The sequence below is a fragment of the Anomalospiza imberbis genome, chromosome 15 (genome assembly GCF_031753505.1).
Source record: "Anomalospiza imberbis isolate Cuckoo-Finch-1a 21T00152 chromosome 15, ASM3175350v1, whole genome shotgun sequence".
NCBI lineage: Eukaryota > Metazoa > Chordata > Aves > Passeriformes > Viduidae > Anomalospiza > Anomalospiza imberbis.
Window position 1 is genome coordinate 13,347,073 of NC_089695.1, and position 23,583 is coordinate 13,370,655.

Consider the following 23,583-nt stretch of genomic DNA (forward strand, 5'->3'; position numbering starts at 1 on the left):
AACTAGCAGTGTGTTCTAGTGACTTCCTGAGGGCTTTTTTAAAGCTGTTTATGTGTTCACCAGGCAGAGATTTCCACTTAATTGTAAGGCTGCAAAAGCAATGAATGAATGTCAGCCATGAAACCATAAAAGAGCAGTGATAACCACGGGAAAAAGTAGCAGTTTCTTCTGATTTCTGGCACTTGAACAGGCTCATGAATTCCCTGGAGCCTTTTGCATAACACATGACCACCTGTACTAGGGAGATGGCCTCCCTTTTACAGCCTCATTACACAACCTACACCCAGGGTTTTTTATGGCAGCCCAGTTTAACTGTTGTGGTTACTACTGCTGTAATAACATATATCAGTTTATAGCGAGGTGTGTGCTGTTTTCTCATTGCTTGGATTTTTTTTCCCCTGTTCTTTTCTGTATAGAAGGCTTGAGAGCACTTGTGCTAAATCAAAGCTTGCTGAATGGCTCTAAGCAGGTTGTTATAGGATTTGGGACTAAGGCAGGGAAGGGAGGGGATCTGGGAAGAGTGGACTTTAATGTAAAAATCTGGGTTAAGTTTCTTTATTACTTGCAAGTCTTTTCTTTTGCATTTTCCTCCATAAAGCCAAGACTGAATATGTTTCTCTGCTGTTCCACAGGTATGGATGTGTGGAGGTCGCATGGAGGACATCCCTTGCTCTAGAGTTGGTCATATCTACAGGAAATATGTTCCATACAAGGTTCCCACAGGAGTCAGCCTGGCAAGAGTAAGTGGCAGTGGCATTCCCCAGGAGTCTGACTGCAGGAGTCTGACTGCAACATGACCGTGCTGTTGTCAACTCTCACCCCACAATGGCAGGCAAATGTAGGGGTTTTGTCTGTAATTTGCACTTCTAAAGTGCAAGCTGAGCAGTTTTGCAGTGGTGGATGTGTAGCATAAAGGGAAGAGAGCCCAGGGAGCTGCAGATGTGTGTGTGAGCAGCTGCCATGCTCCAGACATCAGCCACTGCTGGGTGCTGGGCAGGGACTTTGTGATCGGGCACTGGCTATAAAAACAAGATATGGCTTTATTTGTATAATAACTTCAGTCATTTTATAGCTGTGCTCTCTAAGAGCAGCAAGCTTCAGCGTGGTGATTGGTTTTGGTGATTGAAAGACCTCTCAGCTTCAAGCATCACAGACCACTGAATGGGCAAGCTGTAATTTTCCACAATGGAATGTTCTGTGCCATCTTACTTCTTAATCTAGTGTAGCCCAAAGAAGAAAGAGCTTTCATCTATCCTGCACTGGGTTTCTCTAGCTAATTTTCAAATTGAGGAGGGATTGCATTGCCCTCTGGTGGGAGAAAAACATCCTAGGAGCAGAAAGACTGCAAAACTAAAAACCTCAGAGAGGTGCCCTGCTGTTCTGAAATCTTCAGGCTTGCACAGTGTTACAATGCTTTAATGGCATCACCCCAGTTATAGATTTGGATTAATTCCTCAGCCCAGCAATGACCTGTCAGAACGACAGAGCACTCTCCTCTCTCTTCAGGAGGGAGCTGTACTTCTTTTGATTCATAGTATTTGGATTTCAAGTATTTGGCTCTTTTGTACTCCCACAGTGCTGGAAGGAGACAGCAGAAAGGTAGGAAAGGCTGTTTCTTGGCATCTTAACAGACACCTTGAGGTAAACACCTGCTCCTGTTGTGTGCAGGTTGCATTTGGGGCAGGATCAGCACACTGCTTACTCTTAGCTTCCTAACTTTTTTGGTGGTAAATGATCACTGCTGGACTGAGCAGCTTCAGGTGAGGAGTCACAACTGCACGTGGCACATTACCGAGGGGCAGCAAGAATGTGCCTGATGATGCCAGAGAACAGCCCGAGGTGCAGCACTGTCAAGGGTGCTGTGACAAGCAGGTTGTCTTGAGTGGGTGGTGTTTGTTGCTGTCTTGGAGGTGCACAGGGGATTAAGCTTTACAGTAATATATGAAATGTGCTGCTGCCACAAGGTAAAACCCTTTGCTTCTGTTCTAAAGGGTCGTCACCTGAAAGCTCTGTATTCCTGAGATATCTCAGAGTTTTACCCAAGAAAATGGAAAAATAGTGCTAAGAAAGAGTATTGTGAACTAGAGCTTTTCAGAAGGGAGTACTTCAAATCCATTCCTAGATAGATATAAAAGATGCAATAAGAAGGATTTAAGAAAGCAGCTTTTTGTCAGAGACCTTTGAATGTCCTGTGGTATTTACCAGCATCATGCTCTGACTAGTTTCCTTACAGAAAAAAAGGAAAAAAAAACAACTTTTGATTAATGTTGTTTTTCTTAGCCACAAGGAACTAGATATAATGGCCAAGTGCCAGCCTTCTGTTTTGACCTCAACTGAAAATATCTTTCTAAAAGTCCCTTGGAACTACAGAGTAATAAAAATAATCTTTGTCCTGAAGCTGGAGAGAAAGAGTGGATGTGAATGAAAATCCTTTCTGCGCGAAAACATGTGAGCTGCTCTGAATGCTAATGGTGGTTTGTGCAGCACTCTCAGGTGGTTTCCCCTCTTGTTCTCCCCCACAGAACCTGAAGAGGGTGGCTGAGGTGTGGATGGATGAATATGCAGAGTACATTTACCAGCGCAGACCCGAGTACCGGCACCTCTCTGCGGGCGACGTCGCCGCTCAGAAGGAGCTTCGCAACAACCTCAACTGCAAAAGCTTCAAGTGGTTCATGAACGAGGTTGCCTGGGACTTGCCAAAGTTCTACCCACCAGTGGAGCCTCCAGCAGCTGCCTGGGGAGAGGCAAGTTTGTGCTCTGACATCTGCAGTGGGCAGACAGGCTGCAGTTTGGTTTTTTAAGGCTGCCCATGTGCCTCAGTTGCTGTGAGTAAGGTGCGAGCGAGTGTTTAAAGATCTGCTTGATGTTTCAAAACCCAAAACTCCTGTACCATTGCACTGGCCTGATCAAAGCAGGCAGTTGGGCAGGCAGCTGCTTCTATTAGTGCACAGCTCCAACGAGACTAGAGACTTGGCTTGTTCTGCATGTTGTGTATTTAGTAGAAAGCAGAATATGCCAGAGGGAGGATTAGGGAGAGGCAGCAGCTGAGCAATAGTGAAATCTTGCATTTCCAAAGGGCTTCACGACTGTGTTGAGCTACTCTTGTTCTTAGCTTTCCCATGTGAAAGACAGGAAAACCATCCATGTTTTTGAAAGTCAGCTCTGTTGTAGCTATAGAATCACCCCAGGAGCAAGGCCGTGAATTGTTACACGGAGCTGTCGTGGCTGAGTGTTTTGGGTCGCTTAAAGAATCACTGGCAAAGGTGTTGGCAAAAGCAGGTGTAATATAAAGTGAAAGCATGACAAAGTTGATTGGTAAGGTTCACTCTACTACTTTCTAGAGGGTTAAAGTGTGGCATTCACATTCTCTGGGCAGAGAGACATAATTCTGTCTCTCAGGAGAAGCACAGGGAGAAAAAGAGAAAACAATCTTTATCTCTGCTCCTTTGTTTTCCCCATGTGGAATGTGGTATGGAGATTGTTCACCTGCAGTGATTGCTGGGTTGGGTTCTGGTGAAGGCTGTTTGGGTTCAATGACCAGTGGGATCCAGCTGTGTCTCAGACTCTCAGCAGAGTCACCAGTTGTTAGTTAGTTGATAGGTAAATAAGAAGTAAGTATGTAGAACAGGATAGTCTCTCTTTAAATAGTATATTAATGTAATGTAGTATAGTTTTAATAAAGTTATCCTTCAGCCTTCTGATCTGGAGGTAAATAAGAAGTAAGTATGTAGAACAGGATAGTCTCTCTTTAAATAGTATATTAATGTAATGTAGTATAGTTTTAATAAAGTTATCCTTCAGCCTTCTGATCTGGAGCCAGACATCATCATTTCTTCCCCGTCGGGGTTGCCATTTTTACTATATTAAAGCACACAGAGAAAAAGCAAACTAAAAATCTAAAATCAATTAATCTAAAAATGAAATCAATCAAAAATTACCTGTGTGAAGACTGGGGATGGAAAAGGGTAAGGATAAAAAAGAATAAGGGAGATCCTCTCGTGGAGTCACAAGGTTCAGAGTGGATCCCCTTACTAAACTTAGCTCTGAACTCAACCAACAGTTTAAGCCTAACAGTTTAGCAGCACTTAATCTATAGCTTAACAATTCAACAAAAGATTCATGTAGAATTTACTATAGCACAAGAGTAACTCACAAATCTAAAGTACTTAAGGATCCAGAGGAGCAACATTCATTGTACATTTGCTATAGCATATTCACACTGGCACAGACTTAAGGGAGGATGTACAAGGTATAGACCTGTGAAAAATGGCACCACCAGACAGCCCAGCCCACAGTGGGCTCTGCAATCCTGTCACTGCAAGGTTTTGCTGTGTGCTGGGGGTACCACTGGGTCCCATTTTCAGTTCTGTGCTTTCTTCCAGCTGTTACTGGCCAGCTCACACTCAAGAGTTAAGAGAGGAATCTTAAAAACTGTCTTCATACAAATACTGCTGCAATTTGAGACAATTTGAGCTTTCTTTCCTGGTAGGAGTAGAAGATTCAGTGGTTAATTCACTATTTCAGATACGCAGTGTGGGAACTGGACTGTGTGTGGATACTAAGCATGGAGCCCTGGGATCCCCACTGAGGCTGGAAAACTGCGTGAAGGACAGAGGAGAGGCAGCATGGAACAACGTGCAGGTAATAACCTGATAAATCATCGACCCCTAAATCTGGGCAGGGACAGGTTCCAAGGATCAGTGCCAGAGGAAGGCCATTCAGAGCTGTCACATGCACCGCAAGGCTCACATGCTGATTGTACTTTGGAACAGGATGTGGCTTGTGCTTGTGGCACAGGGGCGTTTGGAGCCTGGCAGACTGTGCAGAGCTTTTACCTCTGCTTTGAAGTTCTCGCAGTGAACAAAAGAAATGACAAGAAAACAGTGTGCCAAAACAATAAACCAGTAAGAAGGCAGCTGTAATATGTAACAAAGTGAATATTAACTTCAAAGGTTGTGCTGAAAGAAGTGATAGAGGAGCATCATGCATATTAATGAACCTGCAGGAGCATTCAATAACTGTTCACTATCATCCTCCTGACAGGAGGCAAATGCATTATAAACACCCAACCATTGCTGGAGAGATGAAACCAGCCAGGTTATAGATTCACCCTCTCAACATATGAGGTGCCAGAAACGACAGCTTTATTGTAACAGAAGGGAGGAAAATATTAGTTTGTCTAAACTGTAGCAGCTGAGCTGAGAAAGAACCAAGAAAACAATGCCTCTATTACAGAGCCATGCATAACTCTTCAGGGAATGGCTTCAGTAGTAGGATACAGAGGGTTGTTGCATATCAATTTGATGTGTGAAAAATAGAAACAAAACCAATTTACTCAGGCACAGTCCAAAACTAAGCCTCTGTTGTGTCAGGAGGATCTTGAAAATTAGTTTTGGCTTATGTTTAGGAAGAGAATGCGGTTTGAACTTCTGAGTAGCGTTGAGTCTAAATGATTGTGGTAATTTCTCTCTCAAGAGGGATTTAAAAGACAGCCAAGAACAAAGTAGTTTCTTTGTGCAAAAGTTTTTGGCCACACTGCTTCAAATAGCAGCACCCTGATCATTACTTGCCTTTCTGAGTGCCCCATGAGAGATCTCTGAGGAGAACTATTCCTCCAGCTGACTCCAAAGGAGCCTCCAGAACAGCTTTTTCCTTAGGGACTGGAAGGGAAGCGTGCTGGCTGGCAGCCCTGCAGAAGCACATGGGCTAGTGCTGCCCTTTCATCAGGGCACTGCATTGCCAGGCATAGGTTGTGCTCAGTTACTAGAGTTAAAACTCCTCCTCTGCTCTGTACAGTCCCTCCTTTTCACCTGAGAGTGCTGAGAGTTCATTGTAAGGTCAGTAGAAGGGAGCATCAGGAAGCAACGCCCAAGTGTTTGCCCTTCCTGCACTCCTGTGGGTGGGGTGGGAAGCTGTGGCTCCTGGTCTCTTGTCCCAGGAGTGTGGGACAATTTCCCAAGGTGACTGCAGGCTGCCTGTGCAGACTCTGGTGTTCACTGCCAGCGTTAACTCTGAGCTGCTGGAGCTCTCTGGCTTTTTTTGCTGGCTGGGAAGGGCTGTAATTGGTCAGCTGCTCACTTAATCCTTGATGTATGTCTGCATTGCAGAGACATCCAGGGCTGCTCTAGTACCCAGGCTGACCAGCATGGCTGGCTGCAGTAGCACAGTCTTGTTTCACATGCTGTGTGACAGCTGGTACAGAGTCCCCTGGTCAGCAGTCCCTGTCCCCAGAGGCAGGAGGAGTTTTTCCTCTAGAAGATACTGTCCTTCCCTGGAAGCCATCCCCACCCTGTGGGCACAGGGAGCAGCGTTCTGCCGGTGAAAGTATTATGACCAGCCATCGTGAGGGTCCTGTTTGTCCTGACAGGTATTCACCTTCAGCTGGAGAGAGGACATCCGTCCAGGGGATCCTCAGCACACCAAGAAGTTTTGTTTTGATGCCATTTCCCACAGCAGCCCTGTGACCCTCTATGACTGTCATGGAATGAAGGGGAACCAGCTCTGGAGATACCGAAAAGTGAGTTTGTGTGTGTGGGTGTACTCTCATCTAAGGTGTCAAATTGCCTGAGGCGCTTACGTTTCCTGAAAATGTCACCACAATGTTTTATTCCTTCTCTTAATGTAGCTGTAATAAGAGAATCTGCAGACAGCCTGTTGTCATTGTACCATTGATTAAAAAGAGGTGACTCCCCTGTTTCACTGGTTAGAAAGGTGAGGACCCTGGGGCTCCTGAGCAGAGGACACTCTCTGTGCCCACAGCTGACAGTGAGGTGATGCAACACCCTTCTGTTTGCAGAGGTGTTCTGAGAGTGGTTTGTTCTGAGCTGCAATGTCCTGCCAAAAGTAGATAAGGATTTATTCATCCTCCTACTAAGCAATGCCATTGTAGGCCACAGGTAAGTAAATTCTTGTCTAAGTGCCCTGTCCTAGTCCTTGCAATCTGCTGGCAGAGTGCCTGAGAGGGATGCAGCAGGATTCCAGCAAGAGCCCCTGGGAAGCTTTAGAGAGTCCCAGTGCAGGTGTGAGGATTGGGCTGCATTCTCTTGGAAGGGGTGGGAATGAACCCAGACACTTGTCAACCAGTTAAGTGTGGAACAACTTCAGATACACCCAAGTGACATAATAGCTTGCCTAGGTTTTTAAGACTTCTTTCTGTTGGTTTTAAAACAACTTTTCTTCTCCACTTAAGCAACCTCACATCAAATTTCTCTCCTCCAGGACAAGACCCTGTACCACCCAGTCAGCAGCAGCTGTATGGACTGCAGTGAGAGTGATCGAAAGATCTTTATGAATAGCTGCAATCCTTCATCTCCAACACAGCAGTGGATATTTGAACACACAAACTCAACCATCTTGGAAAAATTTAACAGAAACCTTGATCTTTAAAAGACTGAGAGAAAAAATATATATATTTTACAATTATAGTTTTTACTGGGGAGGGTTACAAAAAATTTTTTTAATACTTTTTTTTAAACACTTAATGAAGGTAAAAGGGAGAATCTCAGGAGAAGGTCAACTAGCAGGCCAGTCTTTATTGTGAAGATGCTGCATCCTTCTCTTCTGGGGATGGTGGAATTTTAAAGGCTTTGCCAGAGCCACTTCTGTGCTGAGACTGAACAGAAACTCTGTTTTTAGAGGAGTCTGAATGTGTTTCAAATGGCGCTTTTCATTTTTTACCTTTTTTGTTTTATTTCCCACTGGGGTCTAGTGTTAAATGATTTTGTTATCCAGGACCCTGCAGGACTTTTTGTAGCTGCTATACCACCCACTGAAGCATTCCCAAATAGGTGCTTTATCTTCTAAACTCCATATAAGTAAAATATTGAAGACAAGATTTAAGCCTCCAATCAAAAAAAAAAAAAAAAAGCCCATTATTGTAAAATGAAATGTGTATTTTTTTGCCCTGAACCAAATATATTTCAAACAGGTTGAGTATTATTACTTTCCAAATCATAGCTCTGATGAAGGAATGAGCTCTAGTGGAAGTGCAGCCAAGTGTTGGGAATATGGCTGTTGTTATTAGCCATGAGGAATCTGGGTTTCTGGTCCATTCACTTTGCAGTCAGTTTGTCACTCGCTGTTGAATCTTCAAGGTGAAAGATTAGCAGAGGGTTTTTTAATAATCGCAGTTCTTAAAGATGAAGACTTTATGCTAAAAGCCTTTGGATATCAGGTTCCAAATTTGCCTCTTATAACCTTTTTAGCATAGACATCTCTAGGATTTCTGAGTTAAATCTACTGTGTGAAGACAATTTCCATTCTTCCTTTAGAGGTCTGAAGGCTAAGTTAATTTACAGTTGGTGTGAGCAGATTAATTCAGGATAATAAAGTCAGGGCTGAGATTAGCCATTGGTCTTTATCCATTTGTTCATCAGTCTGTAGTTTCTTGAGTCCTGTGGTCAGTGATGTTCTAGCCTTGTGGAAACGTGCTATTAATCTCTCCTCATTTCCCAGCACCCACAGCACTGTACAGTTTACTGTGACTGGAAATCTATTTGCTTTAGCAGAGATGTGGGACTGATTGACCCATTTTCTTGGTACCCTCTCTTTTGTGCAGCGAGTGAGCAGTGCAAGGTGTTACCCCTTCTGGTTTGGCTGTGGGATCTGCCAGACAGTGAACCAGGATTGTCTCATCCTAGGAGCTGGAATGTACTGACACTAAAGAATGAATGGAGGATCATTGGTTCAAGTCTATCTGAAGCAAGTATTTTAAAAAAATCGGGTTTCAAATGAAGTTGTTGAAAAAACACATTTACTGGTTCCCCTGACTTAGTCGTGTACTGAAGGGAGCGGTGACATTCTCTGGTAAAAGCTGTGAATGATGATGCAGTGAACAGATGCTGTGTAAATTAATAAACAGGATTCCTTTGCCAGGAATTGCCCAGCTCCTTGGTTCGCCTAGCTGCCCATGCAGGGGTGTTGCCAGAGTAGGTAGCAGGCACCCAGCTCTGGGGTGATGGGGATGGGACCCCCCCCTGTGGGATGCTTGATGAGCATTGCCCCTCCTCAGAGGGGCCAGGAAGCTCTGCTCTGAGGTGTCTTTCATGTGAAGGCAAGGAGTTGCTACCCTAGTGTCCCAAAACAAGCAGGGTAGCTCCCTCTGCAGAGCTCCAGAAGCAAAAAGCCTTTTTGTTGCCAATTGTAGGGTTGTGTCCCACGTTTCAGATGTGTTGGAGGCCATGTAGTGCTGTGCCTGGCAGCTGGGAGCAAACAAGGACACAGCTGTCTGCCCCCAAACTCTCCAGTTTTGTGCAGGAGGCTCAGAATCGTTTCCACCTCTCTCATCCACACAGCTGAGGCCACGTCTGACCTTTCCTGCCAACTTAGCTGGTCCATGCAGTCATGGAGAACAGGAAACATGGCCACTGCATTTGCAGCTGGGACCAGGCTTTCCAAATTTTGATGTCTAAGATTTTGGGAATGAAGAAAGAAAAAACAGCCCTAGACTTCCCTTAGGATAGTTGTGCAGCAGTATTAGATGGAAGTGAGACCAGCTTCAAGCAGAGTTGACATCTTACGTTCTCAGTTACTACAGTATGTCTGTCATTAGGATCCCTTTGCATTTCTGTGGGAGCCAGAGTCACCTTCCAGCACTTTGTGTCTGACTGCTGCTTTCCCTAAGTTATTAATGCTCTCATTAGCTGAGTAGTGCTGACTGTGGAGCCACTAGATGGCCTGACTAGATGTCTTTATGAATGTTTTAATGCCTGTGGAACAAGAAGCTGTTTGTCCATGAACAGTGCTAGTTTTTTATAACTGGGACACAATCAGCATATTCTATAAATGGACTGTAGGTTGTTCTGCTTGCAGGTTGCAGTTTTGTGTGTCTTAGTTTTCTAATGAGAGGATTACCTTCTGCTTTCTGAACTGCATGGCTTGCTTTGTACTTGGGCTCACCTTGTGAAGGGAGCCCTCGCTTGGCTCACTGGATTCTTCCTTCAGAGAGAGCTGCAGCAATGAACAAGTCTTTTACCACTTGTTAATCTTAATTTGGAGAGAAAGGTCAGCTCTTAGCAGCTTGCACCAACAGATTAGGCAATAGTTGAGGCAATTCCTCTTTGACAACCCACTACCAGTACACAGAAACCAGAGATTTAGTGCCAGTGGTTGTACCAGGTCCATCTCAGTGTGGCTGATCTCTTTTCTGAAGGTTTGGGATCTGAGTGTGGCAAGAGCCTCACAAATTCTGTACACTTCTGACTAGCTCACTGGGCTTTGAGCTATTAATTATTTGCATCAGTTACACTTTTCAGTACCCTAGAGGCTTTGTTGACTAATGTAAAGACTTAATATTAGCCAACCATCCACTGATTGAGAAATATAAGCTGTATTTTATCATCTGCATCTTTAACTGAGCCTTTGCAGGGCAATCTGGTTAATTATTCCAATTACTTTTGGTTATTTGTAAGCAAAATCACTAAAGCATGAGTACATAATCAAATCTTCACATCTGCATGCAAGTCAAGACTGGAGATTAAATACTGGTGATTATCTGATGCCAAATACATGTTTTCATTTTTTCCCCCCAAAGGTATTGAAACACCCCTCTCTTTGTGGCTGCGTAAGTTTTGCTGCTTTTAAGTATCAGAATCCCAGACAACAGGGTGTGTGTTATGTTGCATAAAAATACTTTGATTTGCTCTTGAAGCTGTTGTTGATCTATACTGGTGCTAATCTCTAAGGCCTACAGACAGTAAATAGGTTTGGGGCTCTCATGTGTGCAAGGTGTCTTTTCTCATACCTAGGAAATTAATTCTCTTTTTCAAACCACAATAGAAGAAAGTGTGAGCCTTCCTGAAAGGGGAATACAGCATCATTAAAATAAAGATGTGCCTTTTTAAATGTAAATGTACAGCAAATGCTTAAACTTGAACCATTTCCTAGTGCCTTGCTGGACAAGAGAGGAGAGTGGAAGGGGTTGGGGGGATAAGGATGTAAGAGAAAGCTTGACTCCTGCAGGGTTTGTGTGTGGCTTTTTTTTTTTTTTTTTTTTTTAATGTCTGATTTTCAGTGCAAAATTTGTGTGAACAACAGTAATTCAGAAGCTCCTGGGTTCCCTCTGTTAAATCGATATGGTTAATGACTCTGGGGAGGTTTGTCACTCCTGATAGGAAGACTTGGAAAGGTTGGCAGCTTCCTCTGGGTGTGCTGTAACAGCTGAGGCTGTACTGAAAGATGTCTTGGTTAGCTGCTGGATGTTTCACCTCATGGAGAAGGCTCATGATTTCACTGGCATGCAGGATCCTGCATTTTATTTTCTAAGTATGCAAATCACAAATAATCCCAAAAGCATATAAATCTATAGCAGAAGTGTCTTTCAGAAGAAGTTGATGTCTTCCATCAATGGGAAACTTTTTCAAGAGTGTATTAAAATCTCAAATGCAGAAGTAGCAAGAAAGCAATTTCTCAGCCTGACTTTCCTCGTGGTTGGTTTTACACCAGTCTGTGCACAGGGCTTTGCTTTCCTTTACTACTGGAGTGTTCCAGTCAGCAAACTTTCCTTCTCCCTGCTGCACTGAGATCAGTGACCTGAGAGTCAAACAGGCACACCAGCAGCATTGCAGGAGCACAGTGCTCTGGAGCTGCTGCAGGGCTGTGACAGCAGCTCTGCTGGCTCACATCACCCAGGGGAGACGTCTCCTCATAGTCAGATTGGGCAATCATGGAACTGCCAGGTGAAAAGGGAGAAGATTTTATTCTAAATTGTCTTTCAGGATACAGACAGGGACTTAGAATTGATTGGAGGGAACAGCCAGCCTCTGGCAGTCAGCCTGTCTCGCTTGCAGTCACAGGAGCCCTGGAAAAGCCATGTGTGAAACAGCCCAGGTGATGCACGTGTACCTTGCATCCCACATCCACTTCCAGCTGCTGGGGTTCATGGATTCACTGGGTGGTTTCACAGCAAAGGGGAGCTGGCTTGTGAGTCAGGAGCACTGGGTGCTGCTCCCTGGCTGCCATGGCCTGTTACTTAAGCAAGGAAGGTGTGTGTGCTGCGATTTCCCAGCTTGTGTAGGATTCACTTTTAAGTGCTTTATTTTCTGACCTAATGAGTGTTGAGTCCAGATTTTAAAAGAAGCTGGAAATCCTCACCTGGTTCAAGTGGAGGGAGATGCGGTGGGTGGAGAATGGGAAATGAGATCTGAAGTTGCTGTCAGCATTCAACACAGACTCATCAATTCATTTCATATTCCTCATTAACCAGTCAGATTGATTTAGTCACATTATAAATTTGAAGTGTAACCAAAATAAGCTCACCTCCTGCTCTGATTTCTACTTTGTAGTGCCATGCTTTAGCTTGGAGGATCTGTATGGAACTAAGCAATGATAGATCATGGAAACCCTAATGAAAAGCCTGTGTCTGTTTTTGACTCTGCCTCTGCTGGCTGAGTACACTCCTTAATTGACTGCATTTGAGCTTTCTTGATGCTTCTGTATGACCCAAAAGACTTAAATTATTCCAGCAGTTGTGAGTGATTTGGGAGTTTTATATAAAGCCATTGGATCAATGTGGTTTTAACTATACTAGTTCAACTCGTGGAGAAAAGTCTTAATCCCTGGTAGTGAGCAAACAAATGTGAACTTCAACCACAAAAAAAGATAAAAACTGATCAAGCTAACAGCCTGAAACCTTAGCCCTTACAATAACAGCAACAAATAGCTTTAGCCTCTAGGGTGGAGAAGGGAATTGGTTTCAAAATGCATTCTCTAGGATCTTGGTGATTAGGTCTAAGTTTGTCCGTACCTTGTACTGCATGCATTTCTCTGTAAAACTGGATGGTGCCTCTTGAATCAGTGTGTATTTATTTTGTGCGTATTAGGAGCAACAGCCTAATATCTGGGGGTGGTAAAGGACTTGTAGCACTTTAATGTAGTAGCTTTCATAAATTTGGAATCATTGATAGAATGCCTAGTGTTTTTAAAGTTGAATGGACTTCCTTTTATAATATATTTAAAATAAATTTTTAATGTGTTTTCTGAAAACTGTGTACGCAGACGTGACTGTCCCCGCCTGTTTTGCTCCAGTGATTGATTTCTCTTCTACTTGTGAGAATAAACTCAGCTGCCCTGGTGTGGTGTTTCCACAGCACAGGTTTCCTGTCACTCCATGCCCAGTGGTGCAATCCTGAAGGAACCACGGCTGTAGTGGACGACTTGTGCCCAGGTAGGACCACACTGGGGTGCCCAGAGGAATGGAGAAAACCTGGCTGTGACTCTTCTTTCTCTGCCTGTTGGCCTTGGGAGTTACTGCTGGGAGATCCATCCCCACCCCTTGGTTTGCAGGTGTGGGCTTTAACAGCTCATGGCCTTGTTTGTGTTCTGATCTCCACGTGGGGAGAGCAGGCTCAGCCCAAGACAAGTGTATCAGCTCATGTTCCCACCAGGACCCTCAGTGCTTCCTACCGTCACCACTTCATTTCTTCAGTGGCCTTCTCAATACTCCTTTTTACTCAGCTCCACTGGGTGAAAAACATTGGGGGGAAAATGGATGGGAGACAAACACTGAAATGTGTGAAAATCTGTGTGTGGGAAAAGCAGCCTTCCTGGGGGGACGAGCAAGGCATGATCCCCAGGGAAGACTGTGCTGTGATTCTTGGCCACGGGAACATTGCCCAGGGTAAGTATGTGCCAAAAGCTGTGACAGTTTAAGCATTTTAGCAGGTTCAATATGTGCAACCCTAGAAAAGTGCTGAGGAGAGTGGGAGTCTGGGGGAAGGTGCCAGAGCAGTGTTTTCATTGGCCTCCCCAAGGTACTGCAGAAGGAAATGGTCTGATTTCTGATGATGAAAAGTTTAAAAAAACCGTCTTCCCAGGACATCTCAAGCAGCACAGACCATTGGGAGAGAAGTATTTCTGTCCTGAGCCTGAGCCCCCGGAATGGCTCCATTAAAATACTAAGTTCCACATGACAGTTACACCACTGACTTCTCTTTAGAGGGTAGTGGTGCTCCAGGTGAGATTTACAGGCCTGCACAGGCTCCCCTAATTTGATTAGAGGCTGACTGGGATGGCCAGGCTATTACTGCTTCAGAGGTACTAAAGCTGCCTGGGTACTGATGGGTTTATGAAACATTGTTTCTCACTTCATTGCAGCTCCCACAAAGAATTATTGGATCAGGTTAGTGATAGATTCCTAATAAAGAAGGTCTCGATGAGGCAGTTTATTTTGCAGAAAGCTTGTTCCAGACTAGCAGACTGTGAAATCTGGAGGTTCCCATGAGGATAAATATGCTGAAAGAAACTGCAATTATAAAAACACCTCCATGCTTTTTTTTTATTTTGTAAGATGAAAAAAAGGTGTCATCGTGTTTGCCTGAGCAGGAAGTAATTAGCATCGAATAAGCAAACAGACAGTGACAAAAGCTGGATTTTTCCTCCTAGTGAGCAGTGCAAAAGGACTTAAAACCTTTTTATCTGCAGGGATGAAAGGTTGCAGCCCAAGATGAAATACAATCTGATGGTCAGTACCAGCCTGTTCTGACACTTAAGGTGCCTGTTTCTTCCAAAAATACAGTCAGAGAGCACCTGCACAATCTCGTCCTCAAGGGGACAGGAAGAAGTTCTGCTTGTTCCCCTTTATCTCCTTGCTTGTTGTTATTATCATCTATCCCTACAGTCTGTGGGTTTGGCTTCCTGAGTGTCAAGATAATCCTGCAAGATTTCCTCAGCCAGCCATTTGATTTTTATTGGTAATGTTAAGATAAAGCCAGAAAGCTTGTTATCAGCAGCTCTGAGATCTCGGTCAGCCTCTTGGTGTTTTCCCTTTCCCCAAAACAAGGGAATATCTGTATGGCTTTGCCAGGAGGACATTACTTCAGGCAGGCAGATTCCAATCAGTTTGGTCTGGGGCTTTTATAAGCCGTATTGTTTTACTATTTTAATCTCTTTGCTCTTTGCTAACTGCTCGTTTGCTCTGTGGGTGAAGTCATTTGTTTCCACCAGCTCTCCGTGAGAACGGCCGGCTCGGAGGGAGCGTGTCCCCAGGAGGGTGCACTGTGGTTCTGCGCTGCTCTCATGCACAAACACAAATTACTGACTGCCCCAGGGCACCCGCGGTAAGAGCCACGACAAGAGGCGGGGCTGTTGAGGAGTATGAAGTCTCTGCCCTCCAGATCTATTGAGGCTTGTTTGGTATTGTGAGGAGTGCTTGGAAAACACAGATTTTGGCTTTTCTCAGTTGCCTCGTGCAGAGCATGCAGAACTGGTTGGCAGTGTTACTGCGTGGAGAGCCTGAGCTGATGACCAAGGGCTTTAAGGAGTCTCTTTCTTGCACAAAGGTATTTTGTGTGATTGAGCACAGCTCACGCACATTGTTCCATGTGCAGGATTTCAGGCTTTGAAGTCATTTTAGTCTGTAGAACCTTTATTCTGTCTGAGCAGAAAGTCCTTTCTTCAGGAAGATGAAATCCTTTTCCTTTTAGAGCTGCTCAGGAACCTCTGACAATAGCATTTGCTGTCTGGTATTACAGAAGTCGCAGCATTTCCAGAAGTTACATCTTTTCTTCACAAATCAGCAAGAACTGAATTCTTTCACCTCCCCCCTACCCCACCCCCACTTTATCGCCTCCTTTTTTCTCCCCTATTTTTTATTTTTGGGGAGATTTGGGGGTTGGGGTGGGGGGTTTTGTCATTTTTTTCAGGGTTCTCTTTTGGGTTTTGTTTTTTTTTTTTTTCTCCTGAAGATGAAAAATGCGAAGTTTAAAGTCACATTGCTTTGAGAAACACTTCCCCAGGTCCCATCTTTTCACTATCCCTGCCTTGCGATCAAGGGAATAATAATAATAAAAAAAAAAAAGTCTTGTATTTCTTATAACATAAGAAATTACATTTGAGCAGGAGCTCCAGCCTAGGTGCGGACCCAGCAACACGCAGCTGTGGCTGTGCCAAGCCGAGTTCTGCACGCGGGCCGGGTGGGAGCCGCAGCTCCAGGCCTCTTGCGGGTTCAGGTCCGCCACAGGAGCGGTGCAGGTGCGGCTGCAGGAACCCGCGGTCCCGCCGCTGCATGCGGGTGTCCCGTGCGCGTCTCGGCAGCAGAGGAAGCCCGAAGGCCGGCGGGGCCGGAACGCCTCCCGCCTCCTGCGGGCGGTAGCAGCCCGGCAGCCGCTGAGCAGCGCAGGGAGCGGCCGGGGCCGCTCCGGGTCCCGCGGCCGCGGGGGCCGAGCCGCTGCTCCCTCCGCGCGCCCCTCACGGCGACCTTCCGGCTGCGGGGGCCGGGCGGCGGCGGCGGACGGGCAGCTCCTCTGGCCAATCGGCGCTCGGAGCGGCGCGGGGCGCCCCGCCCCTCCAGCCGGGCGGCCCAATCAGAGGCGCGCCTGCGGGCCGGGGGCGGGACTTCCGCGGCCGGGGAGGCGGTTTTGTGTGTGCGAGCGCTGCGCGGTCCCGGCTCCCCGCGGGCGGCGGCGCTTGGGGGCCCCGGCCCGGCCCGACCCGCGGGCAGCGCTGAGCGACGGCGGCGGCGGGGGGGTCCCCTCCCCTGCCGTAGTGGGGGGCCCCCGCGAAGGCGGCGGGGTCCCCCCGAGGGCGCGGTAGTGACGGCGGCTCGTCCCCCGGTTGGTCCCCCGGTTGTCGGCTCCCCGCGCGGGGTGAGGGGCGGGCAGGTGGGCGATGAATGGGTTCAGCACCGAGGAGGACAGCCGGGATGGGCCGCCCGCCGCCCCCTTTTACGGCCAGAGCTGCTGCCTCATCGACGACGGGGACCGCTGCGTGCGCCCCGCCGGCAACGCGTCCTTCAGCAAGAGGATCCAGAAGAGCATCTCGCAGAAGAAGCTGAAGCTGGACATCGACAAAAGTGTGAGTGCGGCCTCGGCCGGGGCTGCCGGGCGCTGCCGAGCCCTCCGGAGGGGCGGCCGGGCCGGCTCCAGGCTCCACCGCACTGCGGTGCCTCCGGGGAGATGCGGATCCGCCCGGCGAGTTGAGCTCCCGGGCGGCCGGGGCTGCGTGGGCACACACGGTGCCTCCGGACCGCGTTTGCCCATCCTCGGCGTTACAGCGCTCGGGAAAGGGAAGGACGTGCCTGGGTGGACCCGGCTGTTCCCCGGGTGCAGAGCCGGCTTTTCCCTGTGGCACTGCCCGCCTGCTGAAGCATAACGTAGCTAAAGCCCTAAACGCCGTGTCTGGGAGGCGGGTGGTGTGCAGGGAGGCAAAGCAGCGAGCTGTCAGTGCTTCGGAGGCAGCAGTGCTGTTCCCATTGCGCTCTCGGGTTGGAAAGGCTGGTGCTGTCAGGTGAAAACAGCGCTGTGGTTGCTGCTTCAGTCAGGCGGCACTGACGTTACTTCTTTAATTGGTAAGAATTGGTGTTGTGGTGAAGCAGGTTAAAGACCGAGCTGGAGCCGAGATGTGCTGCCTCTTCAGCAGGGCTTGTTCACACACAGAAGGGCCCGCTTTGCTGCCTAATGACATTGACAGCTGTCAGCTCGAGATAGAAACTGGTTCTTTGCCCGGCAGAGAAATAGGCAGAGAAGAGCAGATCACAGAAGGAATTTCTCAGAAGTGACTTCGTTAACGGAATTCAGCTCTGCACGCTTTTTTTTTTTTTTTCGCCTGATCTGTAAAGATCAAAACCACTGAAAACAAAGCAAAAGAAAAAAAAAAAAAAAAGGTGAAGTTTTGAGTCAGTCTGTTTGGCAGCTCCCCCAGTTGGTTGGGTCCCTTCTGCACAGCCGAAATGCATCGTGTCACGGGAAAAGTGACTCAGTTTGAAGCGTATTCTTAAAAAATAGAGCATTTCTCCCAGTTGTAGTTCTCAGCAGATTTGTCTAGTGGCGTAGTAATTTCTTGCATTTTAGAAATGAGTCTTTGTTGACAGATGCCAGGCTTTAGAAACAAAAAGGGGAAATCAGACTAATGCAGTCAGAACAAAGGGAAAGTGTAAAGCAGGCTGCATGGAGTGATTTTGGATGTAGGGTGCCTGTGTTATCTGTAGATATTTTGCCTTATAGACACCAAATAATTGTGATCATTTGAAGTCCTTTGTTTTGATAACTCTAGTGAGATTATATTTGTTGAAAGGGAGGTTCCATTGCTGAACAAGCAGTAGGAAGGCGGCTGTTCTGCATTTGGTCTATTTGTTTTAATTGAGGTGATCAGCCCAAGTTTTATTTGTCAAGGTTTTGAAACACTTGCCTTAATAATCCTCTGTACCATTCAAGCCAGAAAGTTCACAAGAATGGAATAGAATAATACATTTTTTGGTAGATACCTGCTAGTAAGTCCTGAAATAAATGCACTTCCTCCAGACAAGCACCCATTTTTTTTCCTGACAGATGATTGCAGCCATAAAAAAGAAATTTATTATCTGCAGAGGTTCAATTCAGCTGAAGCTTGAGTTCTTTGTTTTCTTTGCTTTTAGTCTTTGTAAGGTAAGTTATCTCTGAATAAAGAGTGTGATATCAGGGCTGGGATTTAAGATTAGAAATTCCTTGATGTCAGTCGGTCACGCCAGTCTTGAGGGATGCACCTGACAATGGTGTCAAAGTGGCTGCTGTTGGATGCTGTTTCACAGTATCTTTTTTGAATGCTTTTTCACCACTTCTGGTTCTCAGGTGAGGCATCTGTATATTTGTGATTTTCACAAGAACTTCATTCAAAGCGTTCGGAACAAAAGGAAGAGGAAGACGAGCGATGATGGAGGTGACTCTCCTGAGCACGACACGGATGTTCCAGAGGTTTGTGGGCTGCTTTACCAGTTCTTAGCATGTTAAAGTTTCACTTGGATGTTCTCATGTATCAGAAAACATTTATATTTTAAATTGCAAGGCCATTGAAGCTGCTGTGGAGTTACTTACACTTTCCAGGAGGAGTTTTTTCTAATGTGTGGTGTCCTAATTTTCTTCATTCCCCTGTGAGTTCTTTGCCCATGTAAAGTTTTCTATAAAAAGAGGTGTGATAAGGTAACTTCACAGCTTTGTGTATGTACAGCTAAAATTGTATTTGTTACTATTTTTAAGTCTAAAAATAAGTTATTTTTGGTGGTGTCGGATGCCCCAACATAATTCCTTGTTAATTAGTATGCATCATTTTGCAAATACACTGCAGAATTCAGTAGGTCACTCTCTTTGATTGGGTATTTGATACCCATGGATTTTGAGCTGCTCCAGATATTTGCATATATGGTATTTTTTAGCGCTATTTAAAACTACCTTTAAATAGTTCGTGACACATTTTTATTTTCAGGAGATAGGCCTGGGGGAAGTTTTCTGTGATAGAGAACTCTGGAATAATCCTTTCTCTGTGCCACTGCGTGCTGCACTTGCTTCAGTGATGTTTCTGGTACTGTTGACATGGCAAAAGTTGTTCAGAGGTGATGTTCAGAGAAGCAGAGCGTGGCCACAGTCAGCAGAGCCCTCTGCTGGAAATGCCAACCCTATTGGCAAAAAGCTGTTTATTTCTGAAAGGAAAAAAAAAAAAAGCCACCAAGATTCATTTTGCCAGCAAAGCTGTATCTTGGTGCAAAGCTGGTGCACACACCTCCTGTGTGGAGGTGTTGAAAGAGTAGCAAGTTTTTGGTATGGGGTTTTTTTTAAGATAACCTGACCTTTTGTTATCACTGTTCATGTTTCCATTCTGCAAGCTTCTCCATCAAAACTTTCCTGTTCAAGCTTTGCAGTAGTTGCCAGGGTGATTGCTGAAGACCCAGTTGGCATCTAAAAATGTTGGTGCTGTAGAGTACACAGAGTATTTGGTGACTGAAACCTGATGGATGCACGTCACCCAGCTGAACAGGGAACTCTGCACCGTGTCAGTTTTAATGTCATTTCCCTCTCGGTTTTCAGCAGAGATTCCTTTTGTCTTTGAAACTTGGCATTTCCCACATGATCTTCATCTTCCCTGCTGTAACCTCGCCACCACCCCCTTTGCTTCTAAACTGTGCACTTCCTATTTAAGTATTTGAATTTCATTTCATCTCTGTACTCTGTTTTATGTCACAAGCCATTTGTTCAGTGCCTGCTAAATTGTTATTTCATGTGTGAGCTTTTTAAACCTTGTGGGAACAAAAGGTTCCCCTTTGCTTGGAGGTTGCAGAGGTGTAATTGAGAGCAGAAATTGGCCAGCAATTCTGTTGACAGCATGTGAACCAGAACAAAAATGTCTATTTCCCTGAGGCTATTTTGGTCCTTTAGCATTAACAAATACAAAATATACTTAGGTTTGTCAGTAAGACAAGCCAGTGTGGTTCTGAATGCAAGCAAGGAGAAGTCCTGTTGAGGAAGAAGTCGTTATTTTTAGATATTTTTAGATAAAATAACTACTCATAGAAACTAAAGGTAGTGCTCATGCCCTCTTCTCTTCATCACTTCCAGGTTGACTTGTTCCAGCTCCAAGTGAACACCCTGCGACGTTACAAGAGACATTATAAGTTGCAGACTAGGCCTGGACTCAACAAGGCTCAGCTTGCAGAAGTAAGTGAGGACAGCGGTGGTGTTATCTCTGTTGCAAGAAAACTTTTTATCTCCTCTGTTCAAGGGCACGTTTTGTGGGGCACTCACACCTGTGTGACTCCCTGGTATGGACCAAGTGCCCGCTGAAAGGTTTCAGGGAGTGATGCCAGCAGAAAGCTGCCTGCTTGCTTTCACCTGGGGCAGGCTTGGAAGGCACGGACACTGGCTGTTGAAAGTAACTGTTTTAGTAACTTGCTCGTCTCTGCTTCCTTTCCCACCTTTTTCGTAGTTCCAGTTGGTGCCCTTTAGGGAACAGAAACAGGACCCAGTTTTTGGTGTTATCTGGGGATGTCTGCTCAGCTGAAACTCAGACTTAACCCACTAATCGTGTCCCTAAGTGCTCCTGTTAGTTTTTCTTTCCTCACAGGCACTTGAACTCGTTGGAATTGCTTATTATTAAAGGCAGCATCACTGTCCATTGATTCAGATTCTTTATTTCCCTCCCTTGTCCTCATGATTCCGTGTTACAAAAGGCTTTCTTCTTAAGGGCCTGTGCTGCTTTGTCACCATATGGGCTATTTGTTCATAAGAACTCTCTGTATCTCTCTGGTATTTGGGCGAGTTGTGCTTGCTGTGCTTCTGCTCTGCTCTCTTTCCTGACTTGATCTGAAGCCTTGCTGTGGGAAAAATCTTCTCTAAACTTGAAAAAACTGTAGTAGTTGCTGATTAGTACTGAGGTTGATTTTGTAAGCTGTGACTTTCACAACTCAGACAGTTGTCTGGTTTGCTTTTACTTTTGCTTTAAAGAACAAAAACCCGACAGACCAAAACAGTCAGCAAGACACTGTCTTTCTCTCTTTCAAAGTCAACCAGGAAGTGAATATATAGAATATAGAGAATGTGCAGTGTAGGGCATGTAAGAGTAAGTTGAACAAAGTAGGGTGGGGTTGTTCCTCATTAGCAGTCCTGGTTTGTCATATTTTAACTAACCAATTCATGTCTGTCAGCTTCCTCCTTCCATGAAGGACTGCCTGCTTAAGGAATTTACCATGAATGTACCCAAGAGGAAAGTAAAGATCAGTTACTGTGCAGGTGGAAAATAAAGGGAGCCTAACTTAAAGCTGTCACATAGTTCCTAGATTTCCTGTGAAGCCTGAATAGCTTTGACTCTGCACTGGATCCTCATCCAGCTCCCATGCTTGAATCACTGCTGCCTGAGGCTCTTACACTCCTCATGCTATCTCACTGTAGGGGAAACTCAAGTTTCCATAAATGTCCTTGGAGTGACTTATTGCTCAACCTGCATCAGAATCCTGTTCTAGAGCTATGTTGGGTACCAAAAAAAGAGTTTCTTCTATGTGAGAAGCAGATCTTGTCCAGCTCTAGCATGCTTTCTACATTCACTTTCTAAGGAAAAAGCAGCTAATGTTTCATGGCTTATGCTACTGTCAGAGAGAGGTAGCCCTAACTAAACCCTAACCCTCCCATTGCAAATTCCCTGATGTTCCTTTCAGTGAAAACTTAAGAGTCCAGAGGAAATGATTTTGGATAAAACTTTGCTACACCTGGTTCACACAGCAAAGTGCTGCAGTATTTCTGACACTCTCCTTCAAAACACGGAGGTGCAGGGAAAACTCGCTCACCAAATAATCTCAGCACAAAATGTTGCTGAGGAGAAGCTGTGCTGCTTTGGCAGGAGGACATTCTGGCTTCCAAATTCCTCTTGTAGGTTGGCTGCAAATCCTGCTGACATGGCAAGGCTATGCTATGTTCATACACACATTCCAGCTGTAAAGAGAGAGGGAGGTAAATGAGGACTGACAGTTGGAATTGGTGCATGTTTCACTCAAAGGATAATGTGCTCAGTGGCCATAAAATCGTTTTTGGAAAGTGAAGAGAAACCCTGTTCTCATTATTTCTAGTTTTTAATTTCAGCATTTCGGTCTCTTTACCTGTTGTTCTTCTAGACTGTCAGTCGTCATTTCAGGAATATTCCAGTGAATGAGAAGGAGACACTTGCATATTTCATCTACATGGTGAAGAACAACAAGAGCAGGCTGGACCAGAAATCAGAAGGCAGCAAACAACTCGACTGAAGATTAACAAGGCTTGGGATAAGAGAGACCTTGAAGGAACATGTGGTATTGTGCATTTTAGGTTTATAAAAACTGTTAAAGTAAATTGTAAATTTTTTTTTAAATGCAGTGTCTGGATGACAGAAAAAAATATAGACATTCTTATGAGGAGTATTTGAAAACATGTGCCCAGCATGTTTCCGAAGACTTCTTCCCCTCATTTCAAAGTCATACTGGAATAAAGAAATGAGGATAATGGGGAAACCAAATAAATCTGTAGAACTGTGGAGTTTGTCATCTTGCTGTTTTAAACCATTTCTGGAAATCTACGTCTCAGTGCAGTTCAAATGCCAGATGGATTTTTTTTCACTGAATTCAGGCTGCATCACAAACCACCATGCAGTTTGTCTTGGTACAGGACTGGAAGAGCAGCAGAGATAAAATTCATTATCAAGGTGCATGGGTCAGAAGTTTGTCTGAAGCTTGCTGCTCACCTACACATGCTCTGTCTTGCCTTGAGTCAATGCTTCAAGTCCCAAACTTCTACAAATGCTCCAGCTCACCAGATCTACTCCAGTGAATGCTACTTGACCAGTCTGAAATTGATGGGGTTTTTTGCCATTTTTTTCCTCCGACCCCATCTGACACAGATGCCAACCAACTCTCTGCGGTCTCTTTTCTAATTTCTTTCAAGGAGTCACTAATTAAATTTTGTGTAAGCATTTAAAAATTTCTGCATTTCTCTGAATGTGGTATTAAGGCAAACACAACCTATTTGCTGTGTCTGATCATGTTGGTAGAAGTGCTTATTTAATTGATTTATGCATATTTCAGTGATGGTAGCTGAAACAATGGCTTGAGACATCAGTCTTTTAATTTCTGTGTCAGGTCAGTATTGGTCACAAGTGATGTGCATTTTATACTGAAGCTTTAGCAGGTGTCACAGAATTGCTGTGTGCATTCAGGGGCTCTGTTTAGTACAAAGCAGATTTATGGGTGAGGCACCATAACCAGGGCAGTGATCTGACTGGAGCATTTCATCATACATTTCATCTCCCTTTGCAATGGGCAAGAAGCATCAAAGCATTTTCCTTCCATGAACATTACATGTGCTTTCATGAGAGCTGTGTGAG

General features: G+C 45.2%; 2 protein-coding genes across 2 annotated transcripts in view; both read left to right on the top strand.

Moving 5' to 3' along the window:
• GALNT10 (polypeptide N-acetylgalactosaminyltransferase 10) overlaps window positions 1–12,981 on the top strand; it is an 82,124-nt gene extending 69,143 nt beyond the window's left edge. The window contains exons 8-12 of the mRNA XM_068205977.1: window positions 633–740; window positions 2,523–2,744; window positions 4,525–4,641; window positions 6,368–6,517; window positions 7,219–12,981. Of these exons, the coding sequence (XP_068062078.1) occupies window positions 633–740; window positions 2,523–2,744; window positions 4,525–4,641; window positions 6,368–6,517; window positions 7,219–7,386 (765 nt within the window). The 3' untranslated portion in view covers window positions 7,387–12,981. The remainder of the gene's footprint in view (window positions 1–632; window positions 741–2,522; window positions 2,745–4,524; window positions 4,642–6,367; window positions 6,518–7,218) is intronic.
• A 3,486-nt stretch (window positions 12,982–16,467) lies between these two features.
• SAP30L (SAP30 like) lies at window positions 16,468–22,737 on the top strand. Its single transcript, XM_068205978.1, has 4 exons — window positions 16,468–16,788; window positions 18,540–18,662; window positions 20,298–20,396; window positions 22,343–22,737. Exons 1-4 carry the CDS (start codon window positions 16,603–16,605, stop codon window positions 22,469–22,471), a joined length of 537 nt encoding a protein of 178 aa, XP_068062079.1. The 5' UTR covers window positions 16,468–16,602; the 3' UTR covers window positions 22,472–22,737.
• Window positions 22,738–23,583: the final 846 nt, after the last annotated feature.

What these genes read in the sequence shown, in the direction of transcription:
- SAP30L (XM_068205978.1), top strand. Translation starts at nt 16,603, where the DNA reads ATGAATGGGTTCAGCACCGAGGAGGACAGCCGGGATGGGCCGCCCGCC. An exon ending in ACGACACGGATGTTCCAGAG is followed by an intron (nt 18,663 to 20,297) that starts GTTTGTGGGCTG and finishes CATCACTTCCAG; the next exon opens with GTTGACTTGTTCCAGCTCCA. An exon ending in ACAAGGCTCAGCTTGCAGAA is followed by an intron (nt 20,397 to 22,342) that starts GTAAGTGAGGAC and finishes TTGTTCTTCTAG; the next exon opens with ACTGTCAGTCGTCATTTCAG.